Source organism: Typha latifolia, chromosome 6 (genome assembly GCF_019914945.1).
Source record: "Typha latifolia isolate L0001 chromosome 6, TyphaL0001v2, whole genome shotgun sequence".
NCBI classification, from domain to species: domain Eukaryota; kingdom Viridiplantae; phylum Streptophyta; class Magnoliopsida; order Poales; family Typhaceae; genus Typha; species Typha latifolia.
The window spans coordinates 7325730-7351789 of NC_133091.1; the positions used below are offsets into that span (position 1 = coordinate 7325730).

At 42.3% G+C, this 26060-nt stretch overlaps 1 protein-coding gene across 4 annotated transcripts in view; it reads right to left on the reverse strand.

Moving 5' to 3' along the window:
• The window catches only part of LOC140791511 (serine carboxypeptidase II-3-like), a 98554-nt gene extending 73901 nt beyond the window's left edge, over positions 1 to 24653 (reverse strand). For 2 of the 4 annotated variants that reach the window (XM_073142121.1, XM_073142119.1), the window contains exons 1-7: positions 24204 to 24632; positions 23996 to 24103; positions 23624 to 23901; positions 23272 to 23526; positions 23080 to 23198; positions 7045 to 7137; positions 6832 to 6937 (exon numbers count right to left, since the gene is read on the reverse strand). In XM_073142121.1, coding sequence (XP_072998222.1) covers positions 6832 to 6937; positions 7045 to 7137; positions 23080 to 23198; positions 23272 to 23526; positions 23624 to 23901; positions 23996 to 24103; positions 24204 to 24573 — 1329 coding nt within the window. In that variant the 5' untranslated portion in view covers positions 24574 to 24632. Of the gene's footprint in view, positions 1 to 6831; positions 6938 to 7044; positions 7138 to 21778; positions 22850 to 23079; positions 23199 to 23271; positions 23527 to 23623; positions 23902 to 23995; positions 24104 to 24203 lie in introns of those variants that run through there. The other 2 variants (XM_073142120.1, XM_073142122.1) reach the window with 2 other exon arrangements.
• Between the last annotated feature and the right edge of the window lie 1407 nt (positions 24654 to 26060).

Below are 26060 nucleotides of genomic sequence, written 5' to 3' on the forward strand. Positions count from 1 at the left end.
TCACTTTAGGAGTGTTTTTTATTTCATGTTTTAGTGTTTAATTTCCATTAAAATAAGTTTTCTGTAAGTCGCGTTCGAATGCGGGTGGAGTGAGTTCGAACGCGGTTTGTGAACGGGGTTGTGAACGTGGTGAAGAGAATGTATTGTGCGTTCGAACGCGATGCGTTCGAATGCACTGTGAACGCCTGCATCGCGATCACAGTGCATTCAAATACCGACAGGCGCGTTCGATCACGCGTTCGAACGCCTGCATCGCGTTCGCAAGTCCAGAAGAGTTAATTCGGTGCGTTCGAACGCGGTCGGGCGAGTTCGAACGCGATCGGCGAAAATTATGTTTTAGGGTTAATGTGAGTTGTTGGTTAGCCTATAAAAGGATGTGTAGGGCAACCAAAATTATCATTGATTATTGAGATTGAGTTTTGCCTTGCCTCCTTCGTCTTCTTCGCTCCCGTTCTCTCAATCCCCGGCGACGCCGCTTCTAACCTCCCTCGTCCGGCTAATCACCCTAGTCCCTTAGGGGTGGCCCTCTTCTCCCCCTTCGTCCAATCTATCCCACACTTGCCCTAATCCTTCCATCAACCACAACCCTTCCACCATCACTTTTCACCGGTGCCACCACATTAACGCCGGTCCACCACCATCCACCATTACCTAGGATCTCGTGCCTCCATCCACGAATCCAAAATAGAGCATCCTGATGTTCGGCCACTAAACGAACGATATCTCGAGATCCCCAACTCCGATTCGCCTGTAACTAGATTTGTTGGAAAGCTCTTTTACGAGGCTACAACATATCAAAATCTCACGTCGATCCGACGACAGCATATTTTGGGATCTAATTTCAAAGTTCTGTGCCAGATCGTATCAAGCTGGTATCAGAGCCTTAGCCCCAAAGAGAAGATCGTATCACCTATGCGGAGTACCACAAGTGGAGTATTTAGGCCACATCATAACAATGGAAGGAGTGGCAGTGAATCCTCAAAAGGTGGTGTGCATGACAGCTTGGCCAATCCCTACTTCCACTACAGGATTGCGTAGCTTCTTGGGGCTGACCGGGTATTATCACCGCTTCATCGTATGGCAAGATTACTGCTCCTCTTACTTCATTGCTGGAAAAGGACTCTTTTAAATGGACGAAGGAAGTCACTGCAACATTTGAAGAATTAAAAACAGCAATGACAATGGCACCCGTTCTAGCTCTATCGGACTTTACTAAAGAGTTTGTTGTGGAATGCGATGCATCGGGGGTTGGCATAGGAGCTGTAATAATGCAAGGAGGACATCCCGTAGCCTTTCTCAGCAAGGCTTTATCACAAAAATCCCAGCAATTTGTCGACTTACAAGAGGGAGATGTTGGCAATCCTCCACGCGGTGGGCAATTTATTATTCATACTGATCAAAGGAGTCTTCTATGCTTTATGGGAAAGCATATTCACACTTCACCACAGCAGAGGTGGGTCACAAAATTATTGGGGTATGATTATGAAATTCAGTTCAAGAAGAGGACGAAAAATAGAGCGGCGATACACTATCACGCTAACCCGATACCGCCGAGCTCGTAGCCTTTTCTTCTCCCACTTTTTCTTTTTTTGACGAGCTAAGGTATGCATGTACAACTGAGCCAGATGTTAGGAGGTTGTTACAGGAGGTGTTGGATGATCCGGAGTGCCATTCGGAGTTAGAGAACCGAGGCAGTTTGCTACTAGACCACGAGAGCATCCGGGTGCCAGCGAATGATAGATTGCGGTAGAAATTGTTAGAGCACTTCCACCAAACTCCAAAGGCCAGTCATGAGGGTGTTTTGAGGACTTATAGGAGGCTATCATAAAGCTGCACGTGCCCGGGACTGAGGTGAGACGTGAGGATTTTTGTTCGTGCTTGCGAAGTTTATCAAAGGGCGAAAGCAACTAAATTGAAACCGGCCGGATTACTTCAGCCTTTACTGATACCGGACCATGTTTGGGAAGACATTTCTATAGATTTTATAGAAGGTCTTCTTCTGGTACGTGGCTACTCAGTTATTTTTATGGTGGTTGACAATTTAAGCAAGTATGCACACTTTTTTGCATTGTCGCATCCATTTTTAGCCAAGTGAGTGGCTATAATTTTTATGAGAGATGTTGCTAAGTTGCTTGGCATGCCACGCACGATTGTATCCGATCATGATCGTGTATTTGTAAGTGACTTTTTGATACGATCTCCCCTTAGCTAAGGTTTGATCTATCTCATTTTTCAGATCTGGACAGAATCTGGCACAAAACTTTGAAAATGTATCTCAGAAGATGTAGCAGTCGGATCAATGTAAAATTTTGATATGTTGTAGCCCTGGAAAAGAACTTTCCAAAAACTCTAATTTCAGGAAAATTGGATAGTAGGATCACGAGATATTTTCCAAGAAGTAGACAAGCATCAGGGAGTCTATCTATGGATCCGTGGATGGAGGCACGAGATCTAAGGTGATGTGGATGGTGGTAGACCGACGGTAATGGGGTGGCACCGGTGAGTAAGTGATAGTGGAAGGATTATAGATGATTGAAGGGGTTAGGGCAAGGTAATAGAGATATTGGAAGAAGGGGGAGGAGTGGGCCACCCCTAAGGAACTAGAGTGAGTGGCCGGTCGAGGGAGGCTAGAAGCGGCGGAGCTGGGGAATGAGAGAACGAGAGAGAAGAAGAAGAAGAAGACTAAGGCAAAACTCAATTCATTTAATAATGACTCCTTGGTTGCCATCCACACCTTTAGAGGCTAACCAAATAATTCAAAAATGGCAATTATTAACCCTAAAAATAGTGGATTTTCGTCGACCGTGTTAGAATGGGCCCTATCGCGTTCGAACACACATTTTGCGTTGTCTATTTGTGCAAACTTGATGCAGGCGTTTGCAAGTGCATTCGAATTCACCCCACCCACGTTTGAATGCGACATACAGAAAACTTATTTTTCTCTGAGTTAAACACTACAACAAGAATAAAAGACACCCTTAAAGTGTATCCATGCTCGAGACGTCACTGGTGAAATCCGAATCGTATCAATCCACTACGCTTTCGCAATCTTGTCCTCAAGGTGTGAAATTGGGGAAGCGATCATTTTTACTCTGACTCAAGCTCCTCCATGACTCGATCCTCTACACTGGTTTCCCACAGACCTAAAAATAGAGGAAGGGTTGGTGCTAAAAAGGAAGTTAGCTCTCTTGTGTCTAGTTGGCGTGAAAGGGCATCGGTAGCTCGATTCTCGATTCTCTTTTTATAGACTGGCTCGTAGTCATACCCAAGGAGTTTCGTGACCCACCATTGTTGTGCCGGGGTGTGCACACGTTGCTCCATGAAGTAGGGTAAGCTACGCTGGTCCGTGCTGATAGAAAACTATTGGCCAATCAAGTAGGGTCGCCATTTGGTGAAGGCGTACAAAATTGCTAGCATTTCGTGCTCGTAAGTGGATAGTTGTCGCAATTGGTTTGATAATGCCTTGCTCATATATGCCAAAGGCCTGCCCTCTTGCATCAAAACAGCTCCAATGCCCTCACCCGAGGCGTCGCATTCCACCACGAAGGGCTTGCTGAAATTTGATAGAGCCAAAACCGGTGTGGTAGACACGGCTGTCTTCAATGCTTCGAAAGCCTCCGTTGCCTTGCTCGTCCATTGAAACCTTTCTTTTCTGAGTAAGGAGGTCAGCAGGGCAGCAATCTTGTCATAGTTGGCAACGAATCGCCGATAGTACCCCATCAACCCAAGGATTCCCCTCAATTCCCACTGATTAGTGGGAATCAGCCAATCCACCATGTTTTTGATCTTGCTTGGACCGACTTCCACTCCTCTCGCTGAGATTATGTGACCCAAGTACTCCACTCATGGCTCACCCAAAAGGCACTTGCTCATCTTGACTTTTAACTAGTTTTGTTGCAAGATATTCAACACCTCACACACATGCCGCAAGTGTTCGCTCCAATTCCTACTATACACTAGAATATCGTCAAAGAAGATGAGCACATACCGACGCAAGAGCGGGCGAAAAAGGTCATTCATCAGCCCTTGGAAGGTAGCCGGTGCATTGGTGAGGCCAAACAGCATGACTCGGAGCTCATAGTGGCCATCGTGAGTCCGAAACGCCGTTTTGTGCATATCTTCCGGGTCGACGTGGATTTGATGGTACCCCGTTCTTATGTCAAGTTTGCTGAAGTAAGCTGACTTTGTAAGTTTGTCCAGCAGCTCCTCGATCACCGGTATTGGGTACCGGTCTTTGACGGTGATTGCATTCAAGGCTCGGTAGTCAATGTAAAACTGCCAACTCCCGTCTCTCTTTCGAACCAGCAGCACCGGCGATGAGTAGGCACTCCTACTCAGTTGAAAAATCCCTTGCTCTAGCATTTCCACCACCAATTTGCTAATCTCCTCCTTCTAGACATATGGGTACCGATATGGCCAAACATTTGCTGGTTCAGCCCCTGGAATGATCTGAATGCGGTGGCCGTGCCGATAGGTCAGTGGTAGTCCTCGGGGCTCCTCGAAGAGGTCCCTGAATTCCTACAGTAGCTCCTTCAAGTCAGCGGGTATTTCACTTGATGGGAGTTCGACATCGGCAGTTGCATGTTCATGAGGGTGCAAACTAATAGGTGTCCTTGCATCTGATACGAAACTAGACGTTAGCACATCGCAACTTCGGTCCATTTCGGGTGTTAGAGCATATCGATCTGGTTGCATATCGCTTGGAGTTGCCCGAGGGATCGAGAGTACATTCGGTCTTTCAAGTTTCATTTTTAGGGGAGCAAATTGGAGATCACCAAGTCGTGGGATCGGTTCTACCTGAGCCATTGGAGGAGACAGCGATTGTGGAGCCAGTTTGTGTACTTGCGAGGCACCGACGATGTCATGGTGTACCAAATTGGAGATGGAGGTCCTAGTCGAGTGGCCTGGCAGACCATCGGACGAGGCGACATGGTGGAGACGTTGGTGCGTTTCCCCGACTTTGCAAAAACTCAATTCATCAATAATGACTCCATGGTTGCCATCCACACCTTTAGAGGCTAACCAAACAATTCAAAAATAATCCTAAACAGTACATTTTTGCCGATGCGTTCAAACGCGCCCGATCACGTTTGAACGCACATTTTTTGCACTTCTCTAGATTTGCAAATGCGATGCAAGCGTTCGCAGGTTCGTTCGAACGCGACGTTCGAACGCACAATTCGCATTCTCTAGATGTGCGAACCTGATGTAGGCGTTCACAATCGCGTTCGAACATACTCCACCTGCGTTCGAACGCGACATACAGAAAACTTATTTTTTTAAGAATTAAATACTAAAACAAGAAACAAAAATGCTCCTAAAGTGTACCCATGCTCGAGACGACATCGGTGAAGTCTAAATCGTATCATTATCCTATATATGTATATGGTGATGTATTAATAAAAATTGCATTGATCCATTTTTGCTTTTCTATTCTTTTACACAGTCCTTATACTTATGACTAGAGTGAGATTGTTAGTTTTTTTTTGTCAAATTTAACTAAGTTGGATAGCTATCTTGGTAATTAAACGACATTATCCCATAAACCTACATATCTTATCTAACAAATATGATGGGATTATTTTGATCATTTTGGCCCCATTTAGTTAAGTTTAACGAAAAACTAATAGTTTCACTTTAATCATAAGTATAGAAACTAGTTTGAGACTTTTTAAAATACATGAGATAAAATAAATTTAGACATAATTATAGTGTGGTAAAATATATTTAACCTTTTAATATTAGATCAACATTACAAATAACTTATGAAAAAATGCTCGTGCGAAGAAGATCATAAAGTAGAAGTGAATTCAAATTAAAATAGCATGGTTTAGTCTCTATAGGCTAGGTGCGCACCCTAGCAAGGAGTTTTCCTATGAATTTGTATGTAATTTTAATTTAGAGTTGGGTGTGCACCCAATAAGTCAACTGCGCACCCTAGCGGGAGATAAAAAATAGAAAGTTCTAAAATAGGTTCAAACTTGATGTTTTCTTTTAGGATTCTCTTATAAATATTCCTCCACACTAATTTGAAAGATCCTTGGGTAGAGCAAAGTATCCATCTATCCAAGGGTCCATCAACTAATGGGGCTTCAACTCTTTCTCGTTGTGTGAGAAATAATTTGAATCCTTGTGCTGGTCAAAGATCATCTACAACTTGTAGCACTTCGGAGGTGCTAAACTAGAGTTTGAAGGAGGATTCATGCAAAGAGAATTTGAGGAGTTTTAAGTTCATCATCTATAAGTTCCTAATTCCCTCATGGAGCTTATTTTCTACTAAAGTATGAGGAGAGCTACTACATATGTCTGTGTGCTAAGCTACATCAAAATTTAATCATCGAGCACCAGAGAAGCTAAATTGAGTTGTCTACATCGAGATATACTCTGATTCGAGGAATTCAAGAGTTTAATCCACGTCGACTTGTGAATAGTCACTGAGGAGCAATTTAATTTACTAAGTAGTTCGTTGCTAGAAGTTTGAGAAAAAAAAATATTTCAATTGAAGAGACTGTCCCGAGCAAGATGAGAGTTGTTGTAAGTGAATATTGTATCTATATTTGAGTGTAAAATATATTAATCAAAGAGATTAATTGAATCTGAGATTTTTTTTCTCTCGACGTAGTGAGAGATGTTTTATATTAAAAAAAGCATGCTCGTGTATTTATTGTGTTTTTATATTTTCTATTCGTTCTCTGTGACTAGCCATAGCCAAAGAATAATTTTTATGCTAAAATGAAAAAGGCTACGAATCTTAGTGCAAGAAAGTTAATATCAAATATATGTTTTTGATGTACTGCTAAATTTATGAGAAAGATATGGAATTTGAATCACCTCGTTATTTATAGACCACGGCTTCCATGGAGACTTCACTAGAAGTCTTAGTTGATTCAGAGAGTATCTTGTTGAAGTCACGGGGATTCTACCGTCAATATCACCGCTGCAATATTATCCACAGAAAGGGAACTTCTCACTCACATCTTTATTATATAGTAAACAGACAAATATACCAATAACTATGAAAATGAATAATATAGAAAGAATCACCTGTAGACCCAAACTTGTATTTTATTGGACAATAATTCTTTGATGAGTGGTAAGACCGTCGAAGGGCTGTCATTCCAATTTGATATAACTTCGCTGCACGGTATATTTAAGGTTATAAACAAAATTCATGAAGTGAATAATGATTATTGTCCTGATGGAAAACCCTGCGTCAATAAACTAGCCAACAAACTTGGTCTATTTGGATGAAATGTTTTGCTGAAATTTCTACTACTCTCTTAGAGCGGATGCTCCATATTTGGAGCCAGTTTAGAGCCAAGAGGCCGGTGCACTGCAATGCACCGGGCTCCATATTTATTAAAATAATATATATATATATATATATATAATTTATTTTAAATTATTTAATAGGTCTTCTTAGTGCTATTATTTTTTAATAAAAAATATATTGTTAGAAAACTCTCATCGAGATCTTTAAAATAAGACTAATACCTAATAGTTTAAAAAGTAATTTTAAATTACTAATTTTTTAATTTAAAATATTAAAATTATATTACACAAAATAAACATTGAAATAAGCATTACACATCATTACTAAAAATATCAAAATTGCATTACACAAAATAAGAAGAAATTAATATTTAATAATAGAAAAAAGAAATATTTAATAGTTTGGTAAGTCATCTCCATAGCCACCAGTTCCATAGCCACCTCCTCTATATTGATCTTCCAACGAACCTCCGACTTGAAAATGAATATTGCTGCTTCTTCCACTTATTTTATGTCTTTTTCTTTAGAAAAAAGCATGTTCATCCGGATCTTCAATCATATTTAAATCAATTGACAAGATTTTTCTTTCATTGCGATCACGATCAATATTTAATTGCATAGCTCGTAACTCTAACTTTTTTTGTCATTTTCAAATTTAGTCATCATTATTTGTTGCATATTATCACTACAAAAAGCATGTTTGTTCTGTTGTTCTTTTATATTATCAAGAATTTCTCTTATTTCATGTCTAATGTATTTTTTTTTTTGAATTAGAGCTGGAAACCAGCTTAAGAGTTACAAGGGAAAAGAAGTCGGTTCATTAACGGATCCTGCCATAGGATGACCTCAAAATCCTCTGGCAACGAGGAATCCTTTCCCCACCTTACAATCTGCGCAACTTGACGACCTATTCTACTCAGCCAATCAGTTGCTCTATTACACTCTCTCTATGAAAAGTAATCTTTACTTCACTGAATTCTATTATCGCCATTTGACACTCTTCTATAATGACGACCCTTAGCTTCCAAGGGACCGGGATCTCCCCTTGTAGAATCCGAGCAAGCACAATGGCATCTATTTCAATAATCACCCTACCACCAATACCTCGACCTTCTTGGAGTCTCAGCAAGATCGCCCGAGCTTCACTATGCAAAGGAGAGTCCTTGGACATGTATGTCGCAACTACTTTGAGTAGCTACCCATCAGCATCTCTGAAGATAGTGCCCACTCCCCCTTGGTACTCCTAGTCCACGAAGCTTCCATCTGTATTTACCTTGACCCATCCCTCTGGAGTGGACACCATTGTCCAGATCTAGGCATTATGCTATGTTTAGCCCGCTTGGGGCTCTTTTTGTAGTACTCCATGGCCATTTGGATTGCCCTTTTCAGCTGCAATGTGGGGGCTGACCATGACATCCTCAAAAATCCTCTCATTGCGCACTTTCCAAATGATCCACATGGTCATCACAATAATGGACTTGAGGCACGTGTCATCCGCCTTACTGTCAAACCATTTGGTATTTATCCACTCCTCATTTAGCTCCTCTCATATATTACACTTCACGTTGAGGAGGGCCACCACCCTCCCCCAAACCGTCTTCGAAAATCTACAGCATAAAAAAGATGTCCAACAGTTTCATTGAAAAGCCCACATAGCCTGCAATACTCCTCAGGCCAATAGTTGATTCCCTTCAAGAATGCCCTAGTTAGGATTTTGCCCCAAAAAGCTTTCCATAGGAAGAAGGTCACCCTTGAGGCTACTAGTAGGGCCCATAGTTTAGCCCACCCTGGCCAAACCTGATCTTTAGACTTTTTGATGAACCTATAAACAGTGGTGGCCTTTGCTTCTCCACTGGGTGCCGCAGCCCACACCCAATTATCCTCCAGTTGGACTGGTCCTTTACACGTGGAGGAGATATGAAACGCCATATTGGCATGGAAGCTATTAAGGAGCAAATCCATATTCCACTCTCTGTCACATAGCAGCTCATGCACTTTGGTCTCCTCCGAGAAGTTGGTAACATCCATTATACATGAAAGTCAGGCCAAAGGCACTCCAAATATCCACGAGTTCATCAATATTGAAGTGGTAATCCCATTGCCAAGCTGCAGCGGAAGCCCTCCCTTAATACTCTCGCTGTTTGCACCAGCACCCTCCAAGTCCATGAGACTTTGGCACCTATCCTTCCTTCCCATAGGTCAAGGGAGCCATAATTTGCCATATTAATGTCAATCCAAGGAGTATCCTAGCGCCGCAAGATGCTGAGGACGTGCTTGTAGAATATGGCCCTCCTCGCTGTATGGAGGCATCTCACCCCACTGCCTCCATCCCTCTTAGGTTTGGTGATAGTCTCCCATCCTATTAGATGCAAACCTTTGCAGGTGGGGCCCTCTTTCCTAAATAAATTTTCACGCTATCTTCATTAAGCTATCCAGGACATAATCTAATAGCCAAGTTGAGCCCATCTAGTAGTATGGCATGGAGGTTAGAACCGACTGGACTAGAGTTATCCTACCAGCCAACAATAAGGTATTCCATTTCCATCCAGCCAGTTTCCTCTTGACTCTCTTGACCAGCTCTTAGTGCCCACGAACAGAGATCTGATTGCCCGATATCTTGATCCCTAGGTACGTGAACGTCATTTCCGCATGCCGCAGTTGGAGGAGCTCACTTAGCTTCGTCTTCTCACTTTTCTCTAGCGAGGGAGGAAAGAAGACTTCCAACTTCTCCATATTCACCTTTTGGTTAGTAAGTTTGGCATAGAAGTCCATCGTATCCACAATGGTTTTGACATTGTCTTCATTAGCCTTGGCCACAATAAGGAGGTTGTCGATGTAGAGCCAATGGGTTAGCTAAACCTCACTAGCACAAAAGCCTTCCAAGCTGCTCTTCCTCACCTAATCGTTGAACAACAAGGTGAGTAGCTGAGCGTAGAGGATAAACAAATATGGTGAGAGGGGGTCACCTTGCCACAACCCCCTATGCGGGGAGATCCATTCCTTTGACGACCCATTCACAAGAATGCCAAAATAGGCGAGCAGATACAGGCATTAACCGACTTCCTCCATTGTTTTGAGAAGCCCATGAGCTCCAGCGTTTGGTTGACGGCCTCCCACAAAAGCCTATCATAAGTCTTCTCCATGTCTAGCTTCACCAGCATCATCAGAGGACTACTCCTATCATTAAATTAAGGAGTGAGCAAGCTCTTGGGCTACCAAGGTGTTATCATGAATGGACCTCCCGGCAAGGAAGGTAGCTTGCTCCTTCCCCACCATTCTCGGCAAAAGTGGCTTAAGCCGGTTGACAAGTATCTTTGCTATTACCTTGTAGGCCGCATTACATAAAGCTATTCGTCGGTAGTGTTAAATTCATAATTGTAATATTTGTTATGCCCAAATTATTAAATGTTAATATTTTATTTTAACTAATTAATGTATTTTAGTTATTTGTAGACCTCTGATCAATTGAATCTCATTTAATCACTAAAAATGGTCAAATTTGGGCTCAAACCAGAATTAGGCTTAGCCACTACTAACCAACTAAATCTACCTCTCATATTTCAAGTCATGCATAAGTCAAACCATGATCCACTAATCATTCTTCCTTATCTAAATCAGAATGAGTCAAAATTCCTTCTTTTTTTTTATCAAGCAATAGATTTTCAGCAATTTGATACACTTAGTTAGGATCTTTTCTTATTGCATTAGCTGTTTATTTTTATTAAAATAAAATTCCTGTAGGTCGTGCTCGAATGCAGGTGGAGTCGCATTCGAACGCCCGTTTGAACGCGTGTGAACGCCTTGTGAACGCTCGCGTTCGAATGCTTGTGTCACGTTCGCAAATCTAGAGAAGGGCTTTTTCAGTGCATTCAAACGCGATCGACGGGAATCCTCTAGAATTAGGGTTTCATATTATTTTAGGACTTGTTGGCTAGCCTCATCTCCATATCCTTCCATAACCCTAATATCCACTTCACCCGTCGCCACCACCATTACCCATGTTATTCCATATTTTCGTCCCTGCTATAATTCGAATCTGCGAAGGGCATAAATACAAAAATTGTAGATTAGGTTGTTGCGGATCCAATCCAATTTGTTTTGTAATTTCTGACTACCAGAGAATATCTGACGAATATTTTTCTATGATTGCACGGACTACTTCCTACAACAAATTCAGATCTTAAGGAATTGTTCCGTAGCCGATCTTTTGGTTCTAGATCCCATCAATTTGGTATCAGAGCCTATTATTTGGTATTAGAGCCTATCATTTTGTATCAGAGCCTAACCATTTAGTATCGGAGCCTTAATCAATTGGTATTATAGCCTATCATTGGTATTAGAGCCTTAACAGTTGATATCAGAGCAGGCGAACCTCAAACCTCCATTAATGGTTGCAACAAGGAAGATGACATCAATAAGGAGACCTATGGAGAGCACACCGATAAGGGAGGACTCAATGCACGATGATCCTAATTGAGAGGCCGGTTTCTTTGGAGCGACCACGGCAGGACCAAGTCAATGATCGTCCATAGGTTCGAATATGGATGAACTAAGGGGCATGTTCCAAACATTGTTGGATAGAGTTGACAACATATAAAAGAATCACAATGAATTCAAGGAATATGTCGTGAATCGATTGGGTTCATCATCTCCTTGACGACGAACAAAGTTTCAAGAAGGACTAGTGGTGGGACCTCATAGAACCGATACCCCACATGTCCAGGTGCGTCATATGAGTGTCAATGATCCCCTCCTACCTATGCCTTCACATCATCCCCCACCTCCGTTACAAAACCCAAGACCGGCGGTGGTGGAACCCAAGAGGTGTGCGATACCGGTGCGCTTCGTTGATGAGGAGGATTTGACACTATGATAATGAGGTTGATCCCTATGGAGTTGGTGATGAACGTGCTTGAGGATTTAGAGAAGGTGATCAACATGCACAAAGGTTTAGACCTGAACCAAGGATCTTTCGTGAACCCGACAACACTATTCGGGGGAGAACCGCATGCTTGGACTTTCCAAAATTCCAAGGCAGTGATCCAACGGATTGGGTGTTTCAAGTTGAACAATATTTTGATTGTCAAGGTACAACAGAGAATGCAAAAGTCAGGATGGCAAGCTTCCACCTCCAAGGAACGGCATTGCATTGATATAGGTCGGTTATTCATAGTGGTGAATTTACTGGATGGGCTGATTTTTGTAGGACGATTACACACAAATTTGGGATAGCGGCATATAAAGATTTTGCTACCACATTAAGCAAGATAGTTCAAAGGGCTACCGTATTGGAGTACCAAGCTGAGTTGAAAGAGTTAGTAGTCGTTGTGAGCCACCGTGGCCCGAACGTACATTGATGAGTACATTTATTTCAGGGCTGCGAGATGAGATACAAGCAGAGTCCTACTACTCTTGAGGAGGCCTTTGAGAAGGCCATGAGGATAGAACAAAAGCATAAGGCTTTAAGGATGGCACATTTGATTTTCGGAGCATGTGGATGAAATATAAATAAGGAAACAAAGATGTGTAACTTGATAGTGTTCGTACTTCGCCAATTCCTACGATGCAACCTATGGTGGGGCTGCTTGGTGCGTATGATTTGGCCTATCTTCTTCAGTTAGGACCACTAGGAGATGAGCCTCAAACGAGTTTAGGTATTACAATTGAATTGTCTAATTTATTAGATAACTTTTCTGGACTGTTTGAGGAGCCGCAGGAGTTGCCACCGAGGAGAGCGGCGAACCATCGCATAGAGATTATACCCGACGCTACACTGACAAACGTGAGGTCATATTAGTATCCACATGTGCAAAAAGAAGTTATCTCAAAGATGGTAGCCGAGATGTTGGAGCAAGGCCTCATACAACCAAGTCATAGTTCCTACTCATCCCCCGTGCTATTGGTGCGAAAAAAGAATGGAACATGGTATTTTTGTGTCGACTATCAAGCACTAAATGCTATTACTGTCAAGGATCGGTATCCCATTCTAGTTATCGAGGAGTTGTTGGACGAGTTTGCAAGGGTGACTATATTTAGTAATCTTGACTTGAGGGCCGGATATCATCAAATTAGAGTTCACCCGGCGGATGTGCACAAAACTATATTTCGAACTCCGGACGGGCATTACGAGTTTCGAGTGATGCCTTTTGATCTCACCAATGCTCCAGCTACATTCCAAGGCCTCACGAATGATATATTTCGACCTCTCTTGCAAAGGTAAGTCTTGGTATTTTTTGATGATATTTTGATATATAGCATGACTGAATTGGAGCATTAGCGACATTTGGAGGACGTGCTGAATTTGTTGGAGCAAAACCAATTGAAGATCAAGAAGGTGAAGTGTCTATTGGGAGTACCAAAGGTGGAGTATTTAGGCCACATCATTTCAGCGAATGATGTAGCGGCAGATCCATAAAAGGTTGCATGTATGACCGCTTGGCCTATTCCTACTACTACTACCAGATTGAGAGGATTTTTGGGGCTGACTAGTTATTATCGTCAATTCATCGTCGAATATGGCAAGATCCTTGCTCCGATGAATGTGATGCATCGGGTGTTGTCATAGGAGCTGAACTAATGTAAGAAGGACGTCGCATTACCTATCTTAGCAAGGCTTTATCGCAAAAATCTCAGCAATTATAGACTTATGAGAGAGAGATGTTGGCAATTCTGCATGCGGTGACAAAGTGGAGGCCTTATTTGATCGGTAGACTATTCATTATCCGAACCGATCAAAGGAGCCTTTCATACTTTATGGGACAGCGCATACACACTTCAGCACAGCAGCGATGGGTCACAAAATTGCTAGGGTATGATTATGAAATTCAATACAAGAAGGGAACGGAAAATAGAGTGATGGATGCACTATTGCGCCAACCCAATACCACCGAGCTTGCAGCCTATTCATCTCCTACCTTTCCCTTCCTTGATGAGCTGAGGTATGCATGTACATTTGACCCAAATCTTTTGAGATTGTTGTAGGAGGTGATGCATGATCTGGGGCACCATCTCAGTTAGAGAATCGAGGTGGTTTGCTGCTAGACCGCGGATGCATTCGGGTGTTGGAGTGTATTAGTCTGATTGCATATTCATTGGAGCTACCGGAAGGGTCGAGAGTGCATCCTGTCTTCCATGTTTCATTATTGAGGGAGCGGATTGGAGATCACGAGGTCATTGGAACGGTTCTACTGGAGCCATTGGAGGAGATATAGATTGTAGAGCTAATTCGAGTACTTGCTAGATGCAAACGACAACATGGTACCAGATTGGAGATGGAGATTCTAGTTGAGTGGCTTGGCAAGCCATCTGATGAGGCGACATGGGAGTTGGAGACTGATATCTTGGAGCGTTTCCTTGACTTTTCACCTTGAGGGCAAGGTGGGGGAAGCGTGGTGCGCTGATATACTTAATTAGAATCTTTTCTTATTGCATTAGGTGTTTATTTTCATTAAAATAAAATTCTTGTAGGTCGCGTTCGAACGTAGGTGGAGTCGCATTCGAACGCCCTTGTGAACGCATGTGAACGCCTTGTGAATGCCCGTGTTCGAACGCCTGTGTCGCGTTCGCAAATCCAGAGAAGGGGCTTTTTGAGTGCGTTCGAACGCGATCAGGCGCGTTCGAACGCGATTGATGGGAATCCTCTAGAATTAGGATTTTATATTGTTTAAGGACTTGTTGGCTAGCCTTTATAAATATGTTTATGGCAACCAACTTCATAATGCTATTGGATTCTTGATTTCTTGCCTCCTATCTTCTCTCTTGACTCCTCCCTCCTCCCTTTTCACCATCCTTCCACATCTATCGTTGGCAAGGTTTCTCCTCGCTTCTAATCTCCCTCAACTATCGAGCCACCCTTCTTCTTTGGGATCTTGACCACTTCGTTCCCTTCGTCTACTTCCCTTAATCACTTCCACAATCCACCCTCATCTCCATATCCATCCATAACCCTAACATCCACTTTACCTGTCACTACCACCATCATCCATGTTATTCCGTATTTTTGTCCCTCCTACATTTCGAATCTGCAAAGGGAAAAAATATGAAAGTTGTAGATTAGGACATTATGGATCGAATCCAATTAGTTTCGTAATTTTCTGACTACCGGAGAATATCTGAAAAATATTTTTCCATAGTTGCACAAACTACTTCCTATAATAAATTCAGATCTTAAGGAATTGTTTTGTAGCCGATTTTTTGATTCCATATCCTATCAATTTGGTATCAGAGCCTATCATTTGGTATTAGAGCCTCACAATTTGGTATGAGAGCCTTAATCAATTGGTATCAGAGTATGAGGCTAACATATAATTCTCAACGCTTGGATTCAATGGATGATTAAACAAATGAGGTCAACCCCTCCTATATATAGAGGTCAGTTATAATGCGTCTTACATGACATGTTTCAAACTAGGATTTATCTTAAAGGCTTACATAACTTAACTAGGATTACTATGACCCGGCTTGTGGGTCTAGTTATCTTGTTTAGATTGTAGTTGTTTGCTGAAAATAAAGTCCTCGGGCTAAGGCATTCAAACACCTATTCATGGCATTCGAATGCCCGAGCTAGTCAAGGAAATTCCTATCTCGGCTAAGGCATTCAAATGCCCTAGCCAGGCATTCGAATGCCCCAGTCCAAGAGCCAAAGAAGAGTCTTGGCGTTCGAACACCTAAAGAGGTCATTCGAATGCCCGACGTCAAGATCATTCCATGTTAGGAAAAATTTGAATGTTTTTAATTCTGGCTAGCTTCTAGATATGTGGAAAGCAGCTATTGTTGATATACTATTTTAACTTTCCCTACCTTTCTATCTCTCTCCCTCTCGATCTCCCTCTTTCTCTTCTTCCGCTAGCTAATGGCTAGAGCTCTCTCTCCTTGACTGTCTGAACCCCATACTCCTCCAGGAACAGACCACCTTCTCCCTCCCCGTCCTTCTCACAACTCGTGCTACCCATCCACCATCTGCACCGTGCCTTAATGTCACCCGGCCACCCTAATTCCACCAACCCACACCACCATATAACCCCAATGATATGACTTGGGCCAACCCCATCATCTTGGGCTGACCTAATAAGGGTTGAAACCCCTTAGTTTAATTAATTTATTTACTTTCACAATTTAGTCCTTGTATTAGATTCATCTGCTTTCAACTTTAGTTGATTTGAGTTGATTCAATAAGGCTAGCCGAACTGATTTGTATTGTGGCCACCTAGAAATACATAGGCGCTGACTACATTTAGATTATTAAATGAATTAGAATTTGGCTTAATCCCTATCTCCCTCACTCTTGACCTCTTATGCAACCTCCCTCTCTCTCGCCGAGCATCAACTTTGATCATGGTCACCACCACTATCGCCTTTCCCTTACATCCAACCGCCTTCTCTCATCACTGAGAGTCAGTCCACTTCTCCCTCCTTAGTAGCTTTACACTTTATCCCACTTACCATAGCCATCTACCATCTTTATAATCATAACCCTTACCATATCACCATTTTCTACCATCCACATCCATCTCGCCACCACCGACCTTTGGTCATTCTATCCATAATAACTTTCTATCTACACATCCAATCGATGAGATTTTAGCTGCATTGTATCCTTAACTTCCAAAGAAACAATATATTTGAATCTTAGGTCTTTTGGGCAATTAGATCGATCAACATTGCTCTTGACAATTCCATGTCCAAATCTATTTAGAACTACACCGTGTTATGATCTCATCTACCCCAACCATGATTGTAACAACTTGATATCAAAGCTAATCAATATTTGGACCACATGCAGAGATGATGACCACCAGATCCATGGCATCGAGGCATGTGATGGAGGAGGAAGAGGTACTAGAGGCGTCAACGCGCGACGAAGAGCGAGAGGGAGTTACCCTCTATTGCATTTCTTGATTTACATACATAATGGACATGATTAAATTGTTTCAAATTGTATCATTTTTTATTTATATTTTAGGGAAATAAGATGACTTCCGGTAGGTGCATTCGAACACAAGTAGAAGGCGTTCGAACGCCTGATTTGCATTCACACATACACAGCATAATTTTTGGTCGTTCGAATGCTTGATGTTAGGTTTTAATTGTTGGCAATTGTGTACAAAATATTCTAAGTGTATTTTTTATATGTATATGAGTTTTACACAAGTCTAGAAAATATCTGGTTTGAAGAATTGCAAAATTATTGGAGCAAAGTTGATGAGATCAAGTCATGCCGAACGCACCCGGGCCGCGTTCGAATGCACCAACGAAGTTTGAAAATCTTGGACTTTCGTGAGTACAGATAAGATTTGGATTTGGCTCTATCTTGTACTTTCGCGAGTACGGATAAGATTAGGATTTGGCTCTATCTTGTACTTTCGTGAGTACGGATAAGATTTGGATTTGGCTCTATCTTGTACTTTCGTGAGTACGGATAAGACTTGGATTTGGCTCTATCTTGGAGATCATATATAAGGATTGTGAAACCCTATCTCTAGGGTGGTTGAAGAAGCATTATTGAAGGAGACTTCTTGAGGCTACATCAGTTCTTCAACTATCAAGGTTCCACTCATCTACAAAACTTAATCTTTCGCCTTAAGGGTTATCTAGACGAAAGATCAATCTCGAGGGTTACTGAGGTTGGACTTCAATCACGAGAAGCAGTGAATCGTGGGTTCTAGCGAGCAAGACTGAGAAGAACAAAGTCGTTTGGATCGACGGGTTGTTTTGTAGGTCAGTCTTGTAACTGCTACTATTCTAGTGATTGGTTTTGATCCGAGTTTGGATCCGTGGTTTTTTCCCGTTTGAGTTTTTCCACGTTAAAATCTTGGCGTTCATCTCTGCTTTTATTCTTAATATTTCTACGGACTTTTACTTAAGCGAACGAGTGATATCATTGCCTAGTATTTAGATACATACTTGTGTCTAGGGATTTTTTCACTTGATTTGCATTCGCAAATACAGAGCACAATTTTTGGTCGTTCAACGTCTGATTCCCGTTCACATATCTAGAGCCTTGTTTTGGAGCGTTCCAACATGCGACGGATAAGTTGAGTCGTAATAGGATTTGTTTAGGATTTTTAGATAATTGGCTAGCCTCTAAATATGTGGAAAAGCAGCCTCTTTGGATAACTGATTCTTGGGACTTGTTTTGCATTTTGGCTTGAGCCAACTTCTCCCTCCTTCCTCCCCCTCGGAATCCAGCCCGAGCTCTCATTTACGATCGAGGTTAATTATTCGTCGCTTCTCCCTTCTCACTCAAGTGACCAGCTATACCTAGAAGCTCCCTTCTCCTACCTCATCTTGTTGAAGGCACTAACCCATCGACCATAGCCATCATCTTCTCCTATAACCCTAACCACATAATCCACGTCCATCCTGCCACCTCCTAATCTTTGATCATTGTTTCCTTCATAACTTTTGATCTACCAGCCCGATCAACGAGATTCTAGTTGTGTTGGATTTGTAACTTCTAGAAAAAAAATATAGCCAAATCTAAAATCTCTCCAATGGTTGAATTTATCCCTATTTCCTTCGCAAGTTCCATATTGATTTATATCCAGATTAACAAATTGGATAGACGATCATCTTCCTTGAGGATGACCATAACAAGTTGGTATCACAGCCAACTTTCCTTGGCACACATCCGCAATGACGCCAACCACTAGATCTATAGCGACATGATGGATGAAGGAGAGAAGAAGAAGGGGAGACATCCTCGCTCACGAGAGAGGGTAACTCTACACCTCCACGCACGGGCACCCAAGGGGAAGAGGGCTACGCACACACAATGCTGCCTGCTCCACCCTCCTTCACATATCCAAATATAGAGATGCTTCCAAAGTCCATTGAAGCTTTGGGATAGACTTTCTCCACTATCCTCATCTAAACCATCGAAACCTTGAGTCAAATGATCACACAATAAAATGCTAGTTTGTTGCGGGCGATTCGAGAAGGGCCGATCCGAGGATATGAGGTACTTAGATCTTCCACCCCCTATGATGGTTCCACTAGTCGGCTAAGGACAAGAGAGAGAGAGAGAGAGAGACCACGCCCGAGCTAAGGCATGGTGGGCCTCATCGACGAGCGAGATTTGTAGGCAAAGATGATGATCCCTAGATTGAGAGGGATGAAGAGGAAGATCGAGAAGCTAATGGAGGATGTCGAAGAAATCATGTATGCCTAGAGTAGCATCCACCTCCAACTAGAGATGGAGCAAGATTTGATCCCAACCACGATACCGACATCCGTGAGCACACTATTCGGTTGGAGTTTTCAATTTTTTGATGTGGAGACCCAGTTGATTGGCTCTACCATATAGAATAATTCTTCATCTTCCAAGGCATGGAGGAGGATCAAAAGGTTCTCCTTGCATCTTACCACCTTGAGGATGCGGCACTACGGTGGTTTCGATCGGCTACCACTCATAGGCCAATCGAAACGTGGGTGGAGTTTCACCTTTTGTTCTACAAATGGTTTAGATTGTTGAGCTATGAAGACTTTCATGCTATCTTGATGAAAACGGTCCAGAAGATGACTGTGAGAGCCTACCAAGAGGAATTTGAATGAGTGTCTAGCTTACATTTACCACTATGGTTGAACATTTAGTTCAAATCCACATTCATCACCGGTTCAAGCCGATGTACGAGCGCTATGACCTACAGATCTAGGGCAAGCCATAGAGGATGCTCTGCTTATGGAAGACAAACATAGAGCACTTAGAGGACACTCGAGGCAACCATGGAGTAGCAAGCTACAACCAATGCCGACGCTTGCACTTGATGGCTTCGATTACATGTATGTAGTTGGACATTGATCACCTTTTAACATTTTTAGTGATGTGAAAATAACCCTAGGACCCCTATACATACTCTAACACCTACCTAGGTGAAGGAGCGAAGAGCCAATGGGTTGTGCTTAAGGTGTGACGAGAAGTTCACCCTAGGACACCGTTATGCATGGCCAATCGGTACAGTGACACTGATTGATGGAGAGACCGAGGAGAAGCCGAAGGGATTACCACCTAAGTGTGAAGAAGGAGGTTCTAGTGGAGTGGCTTGGATGGATCACCGACGAGGTGACGTGGGAGATGAAGGACAAATTGATGGATCGTTTTCCTCACTTTGCACCTTGAGGACAAGATGAGGGAAGCGTGGTGGATTATTACTATTCTTGATTTAGATACATATTGGATACGATTAAATTGCTTCAAAACTATATTATTTTTATTTATGGTTTAGGGAAATAAGATAACTTTTGGTAGGTGCATTCGAATGCAAGTGGAGGGCGTTCGAACGCAAGTGGAGGGCGTTCAAACGCCTAATTTGCATTCGCACATACATAGCACAATTTTTTGTAGTTCGAACACTTGATTTGTGTTCGCACATCTAGAGCCTTGTTTTAGACGTTCAAATGCTTGATCCATGTTCCACACATCCAGAGCATTATTTTGGGCGTCCGAATGCGATTAGGAGGCATTCAAATGCCCGACGGATAAGTTGAGTCATAATAAGATTTGTTTAGAGTTTTTGGATGATTGGCTAGACTCCAAATATGTGAAAAAATAGTCTTTTTGGATTATTGATTTTTAAGACTTGTTTTACATCTAGGTTTGAGTCAACTTCTCCCTTCTCCTTCCTCCCCCATAGAATGCAACCCGAGCTCCCGGCTACGAGCAAGATTTAATCCTCCGCTGCTTCTCCCTCCTAACTCAAGCGACCAGCCATACCTAGAAGCTCTCTTCTCCCACCTCATCTTATTCAAGGAACTAACCCATCCACCATAGCCATCATCATCTCCCATAACCCTAACTACATAATCCATGTCCATCTCGCCACTTGCTACTTTCTCAAAATTACTCCCTTTTAACTCTAAGCTATAGAGAGCAATTACAAAGATGGGTGAATTTAAGGACTAGCAGTAAGAAGAAGACATGATTTTTTTAAAAACAAACATGAAACCACAAGAATTGATTATATAAAATTACAAACCACATAAATCACATTTAAAAAAAAAATCACTAGGGCCTATTTCTAAAATAAATTAATGCTAATTTTCTTCTTGGTCTTATAACTTATAGCATTTTAACATCTTTTGATAGCAGGTCATAATAACTTGTAGAGTTGCATCCTCTCCCGCCTGGCGTTATCTCAGCTACAATTTGGCAGAGACTTGTCCTCCCCTCCCACAGAGTGCTTCCTTCTCACCCTCCCTCCTCCTAGCCCAAATGGCTAAAAGAGGGGAGTTATCTTATTCTCCCCTCCTCCCCTCCTCCCCTTCTCCCCTTTGCTACTATAGGCCACAGTGCCATGAGGTGTGTCCTCTCATCTATCTCCTCTATGTTCCCTCACTCCATTCATTACTCTCCACCATCCACTTGCTCAATCCGTTGGTACTTGTTGTTTACTATCAGGCTAGTCTTTCTCTTTGTCTATCTCCACTCACCTTCTTCCTTGTGCTCCACTCCAGAGATGTCGGATGTTGAGTTTGGTGTCAGTTGGATCACCTGTTTTCTTTGGTTAGATTTTATTTTTTACTTTTCTATAGGATTATTGTACCTACACCGCTTCAAAATTTGATCGAGATCAAGAGAAAGCTAAAGTTAGGTGGCCCACTTGATGTATGTGTCCTACTAATGTTGTTTCATTCCTCCACCCTCAAGGCTTGATGCTTATCTTTCATGTAGTGCTAGTAGATAGGTTTTTTTTAAATATCTCCCCTTATTTGCCAATTGGCTTTTCACAAAAGAAAAAGGGAAAGAAAAGAAATCATCTCTTGATAGCGCAATACATATATATTAATTTGTTAATCAAAATTTGACCGCGATCTTAATTTTCAATAGAATGCTATCATGCATATTGGTACAGTGAAGTATTCTCTTTCGTCTTAATTTGAGTGCGATTGAAACTCCGTCCAATCGCTGGCATGGAAGCATCGTGACTCTTAGTCCGATGCTAACTCCGACAAAAATTGATGGTAGGGGGGCCATCTCCGCTAATGAGGAGGATTTTTGCGCATACTATATATTCTGTTATTAAATATTGTTAATACTGAAGTTTTCGCTTTCGTCTTTGAGTGGGATCCAAACTCCGTCCAATCAATCGTTGGCATATTAGCATCATGACTCTTCTTCGAAACGATGCTATCTCCAGTTGTCCATGTTAACTCCAAACTACACTTAGGTGTTAGTGGGGCCATCTCCAGTAATTAGGAGGATTGGTGCGCTACACTCTAGCTTGTTTGTTGACCCACCAATCCTCACAAGAAGAAAAACTTAGAAAGGAGACGCACAAGGACACGTAAATGATTCCCCTTACCCTACCATGTTATTCTTTTTCTTCTACTCAAAGACCCATCTTTCATCATATGCCGCCCAAATAATGCTGTGCTCTCCTAGTAACAATTACAAGTTGGGTATCTGCCCTATTTGCATGTGCACAATACTTACCAATTGAATTGGTTTGAAATCTTTTCCCACATCCCATTGTTGGGCCATTGGGAATCAACAAATTACGCAATTCCTTGGTGTAGTTGCTTGCACTCACTGGTTTTTCCAGGTTGTGCACCATACAACGTGGCCTTGGTGTTCGCTTTGCTGATGAGAAAGTGATTTTAGTGGTTTAGCAAAAGCCGAAATTTTTCAGCCTACTATAAACTATCATCAACAACAGCAGACTACCTATGGAGGAATCAGATGCTGTTTACATGTTTAATTATATAAGAATGAGTTGTGATGTTAGAGTTAAATAGATAATTCCATGGTATCGATTGTTAATAACTATAATTATACATATATATGCTGAAGGGTGACATGGGTGCATATACCTGCAAGAAGACCACGGGTACTTGAGCTTGGTGACATTAGCATGTAGGGCTTCTTGAACCATAGGATCATTCAGATAAACATTAACGTAGGCATCACTGCACGGATCAAAATTCTTCACCTGCAAACAAAAGTAAAATTCCTTCAGAGGCCATAAGAGCTAAAAAGGTGAATTGAGTTCGAAAGACATTAACCGAAGGGTTTTTGGGTGTAGATGTGGTGTCGGTTGAGAGGCACAGAGAAGCATAAATGTTGTAGATGTCGAGATTTCCTAGTTGAGTGCTTTCAATGGCTTGTTGGCACTGTTCGTGTTGGTCGCCGCTGTCATCTGAGAAATTGCAGTATTCATGGATGGCCTCTATGGTGTCATCCGATATTAGTGCATGCGTCCAGAAATAGTCGTACATTCCTCTGGCGTCTGTTTCATCATTTATAACCGCATTCCCAATCTTGCGATTCAAATTAAAAAGAGGACAGCTTCTCAGAATTAATTGGAGAAAGATGTGGTGGAGAACAACCATGTGAAAGTACAAGGTTGATATATACCATGATGCCTTTTAGATTTATGGCACCTCTGTTTGCAGCTTGTTTATTGCGTTGCAGAATGGTATGAGCTAATTGAGGAACATAGTGGCCAGCGTAACTCTCACCAGCTATGTAGAAATTTCTGCCTTTGTACTCCGGGTATCTTTCCATCCAATTCACCAAGAAGACATAGGCATCCTCGGCAGTCTTGCTGTCTCCGCTGAGATTGTAGTCCGCGGTGGTATTTGAGTAGGAGAAGCCTACTCCGGCTGGGCTCTCCAAAAATAACACATTAGCCACTGCAACACACAATAATATCATCAAGAACTTAAAACAGGAATTAATTGAAGAGCATTATAGACTAAACGTAGGAGAAGAAAACCTTCATGTTACCTCTATTCCATGCAAATCGGTTTAGATAAAGCGTTTTTCCATCGCTCATAACACGAAATGGCCCGAGCTCTTCCATCGCACCATACCCGAGGGAGGAACAGCCCGGTCCTTCAGTTCAAATGAAGAATTCCAAGTTGTGAATTGCATCAGCACTTTCTCATGAAATACCTTATAGTGAACTAAGACGACAGAGTTGTTTCTTACGCACCTCCATTGAGCCAGAGAAGGAGAGGCTTTGAGGAAGGATCACCTCCAATGGCCTCAACAAAGTAATAAAAGAGAGCTCTTCCTTTCTCTGCATCAACAGTGACATAGCCTCCATATTGATCAAAGTCGACGCTTTTCGGTTGGCCAGGCAAGTAGGAGATCCTGTCGCTCTCCTTCAGACCATCCTGTGAATAAGATCTTGAAGAAAGATCCGCAGCGGCCACCATAGAGGGTGCAGTGCTGACCGCCCATCTTCGTAACATGTTCCCATCAAAGATGAGCTTGTTGAGAGCTTCACCCTGCCGTATGGCAGCACTTGCTGCGGCCCCTGCAAGAAGGCAGAGCAAAACGCACAAAGGTCCTTTGCTCATTATGTTTTACTCTATTCCATTAACTCTCTCCGGCCTCTTAAATAATTTAGCACAAAAGAAGTTTGATGGGAAAATGTTACGAACCAAGTTTATAAATTAACTTTCTGTTCACCTAAAGCGATATAATCTGATGTCTAGTGATCTTTTTCTTTTTTCAAGAACCAAGTTGTTCTCAATAAAGTTCAGGTCATTCTTGGGCACATCTATAGTAGTGAATTTAATAGGGAGTCCCAAAAGATACTCTCTCATCGGAGAGTTGAAATTTTCGTTAAGAAACTCTAGCACCGCTTAGCGCCTTCTAGGTTTTCCCCTGGCCAAGGCCAGCCTTCCGCAAGCGTTGCTTCCGCTAGCCCAATCTCATTTTCCTCGCCCTCTCTCGTCCGACCACTCTTCTACTCCAGATTCCTACCCTATAGATATTCCCTCCTTTTCCCACAGCCTTATTTCCCTATACCGCCCCTTGTTGTCTTGTCGCCATTAATCAATTGCCACTTCCCCACCATTCCCCCATCACCCCTATTTCCCACTGCCTCTCAATTTCTACATGTCACTTTTACTCTATCCCCTATTTTGCATGTCTCGGATTGTGTGACGTGAACCCATTTATCCTCTTCCTAGTGTTTCTTCCTAAGCTTTCCTTTCCTATGGAAGACTTAGAGGAAGTATTCAAAAGGTTTGCGTCTTTGCTCCTGCCCCAGATTCTCCTCCTGAGATCTATCTTCCGGCCGACTACATTGTTCTCGATAGAAATCTGAAAACCTATCTTGTGGGCAAACTCATTTCGGTTAAATCGACCAACCTTCAAGATTTGAAACTAGCATTATCCAAGGCTTGGGGACTTGAAGATAGAGTTTCTTTTGAGGAGATGGACTAACATTTTTCTCATCACCTTCCCATCGGAAGATGATCAATGGCGAGTTTGGGCCAGCTGTCCTTGGTGCTTCTCCCACGACCTCTTTGTGTTAGCGCACCTCCTCCCTTAGTCGAAGGTGGAGTCATGGGATTTCTCCACTTGCACTTTCTGGGTTTAAATTCATGGGCTTCCTCCTAATTACATATCGATCTCCTCGGCTAAGATCATTGCTGCTCAGATTGGCCTTTGGACCAAGGATAATCCTAATGATCTTTCTTCCTGGACAAAGTTCATAAGGGCTCGCATTGTGGTTGATATTACCAAACCTCTTGTTGGATCTATGTTAACCAAGCTGATTAATGGTGTCGAGACCACTATTTCTCTACGATATGAGCGGCTATCGCATTTATGTACTTTTTGTGGACATATTGGACATGCCTTTGCAAACTGCAACTCCAGGCTATCACTTGCGATGAAGATAAGGCTTGAATATCCTCCTCCGTTGCAGGAACGATTACTCGCCATATTGCAACCCAACTTTCTTGACCTCTCGGCTTCACCGTAGGCAGGCAACTCCTTCCGTTTCGCTCGATCAAACAAGGGAGGTTCCTTCTCTGGCTGACGAGATCTAGAA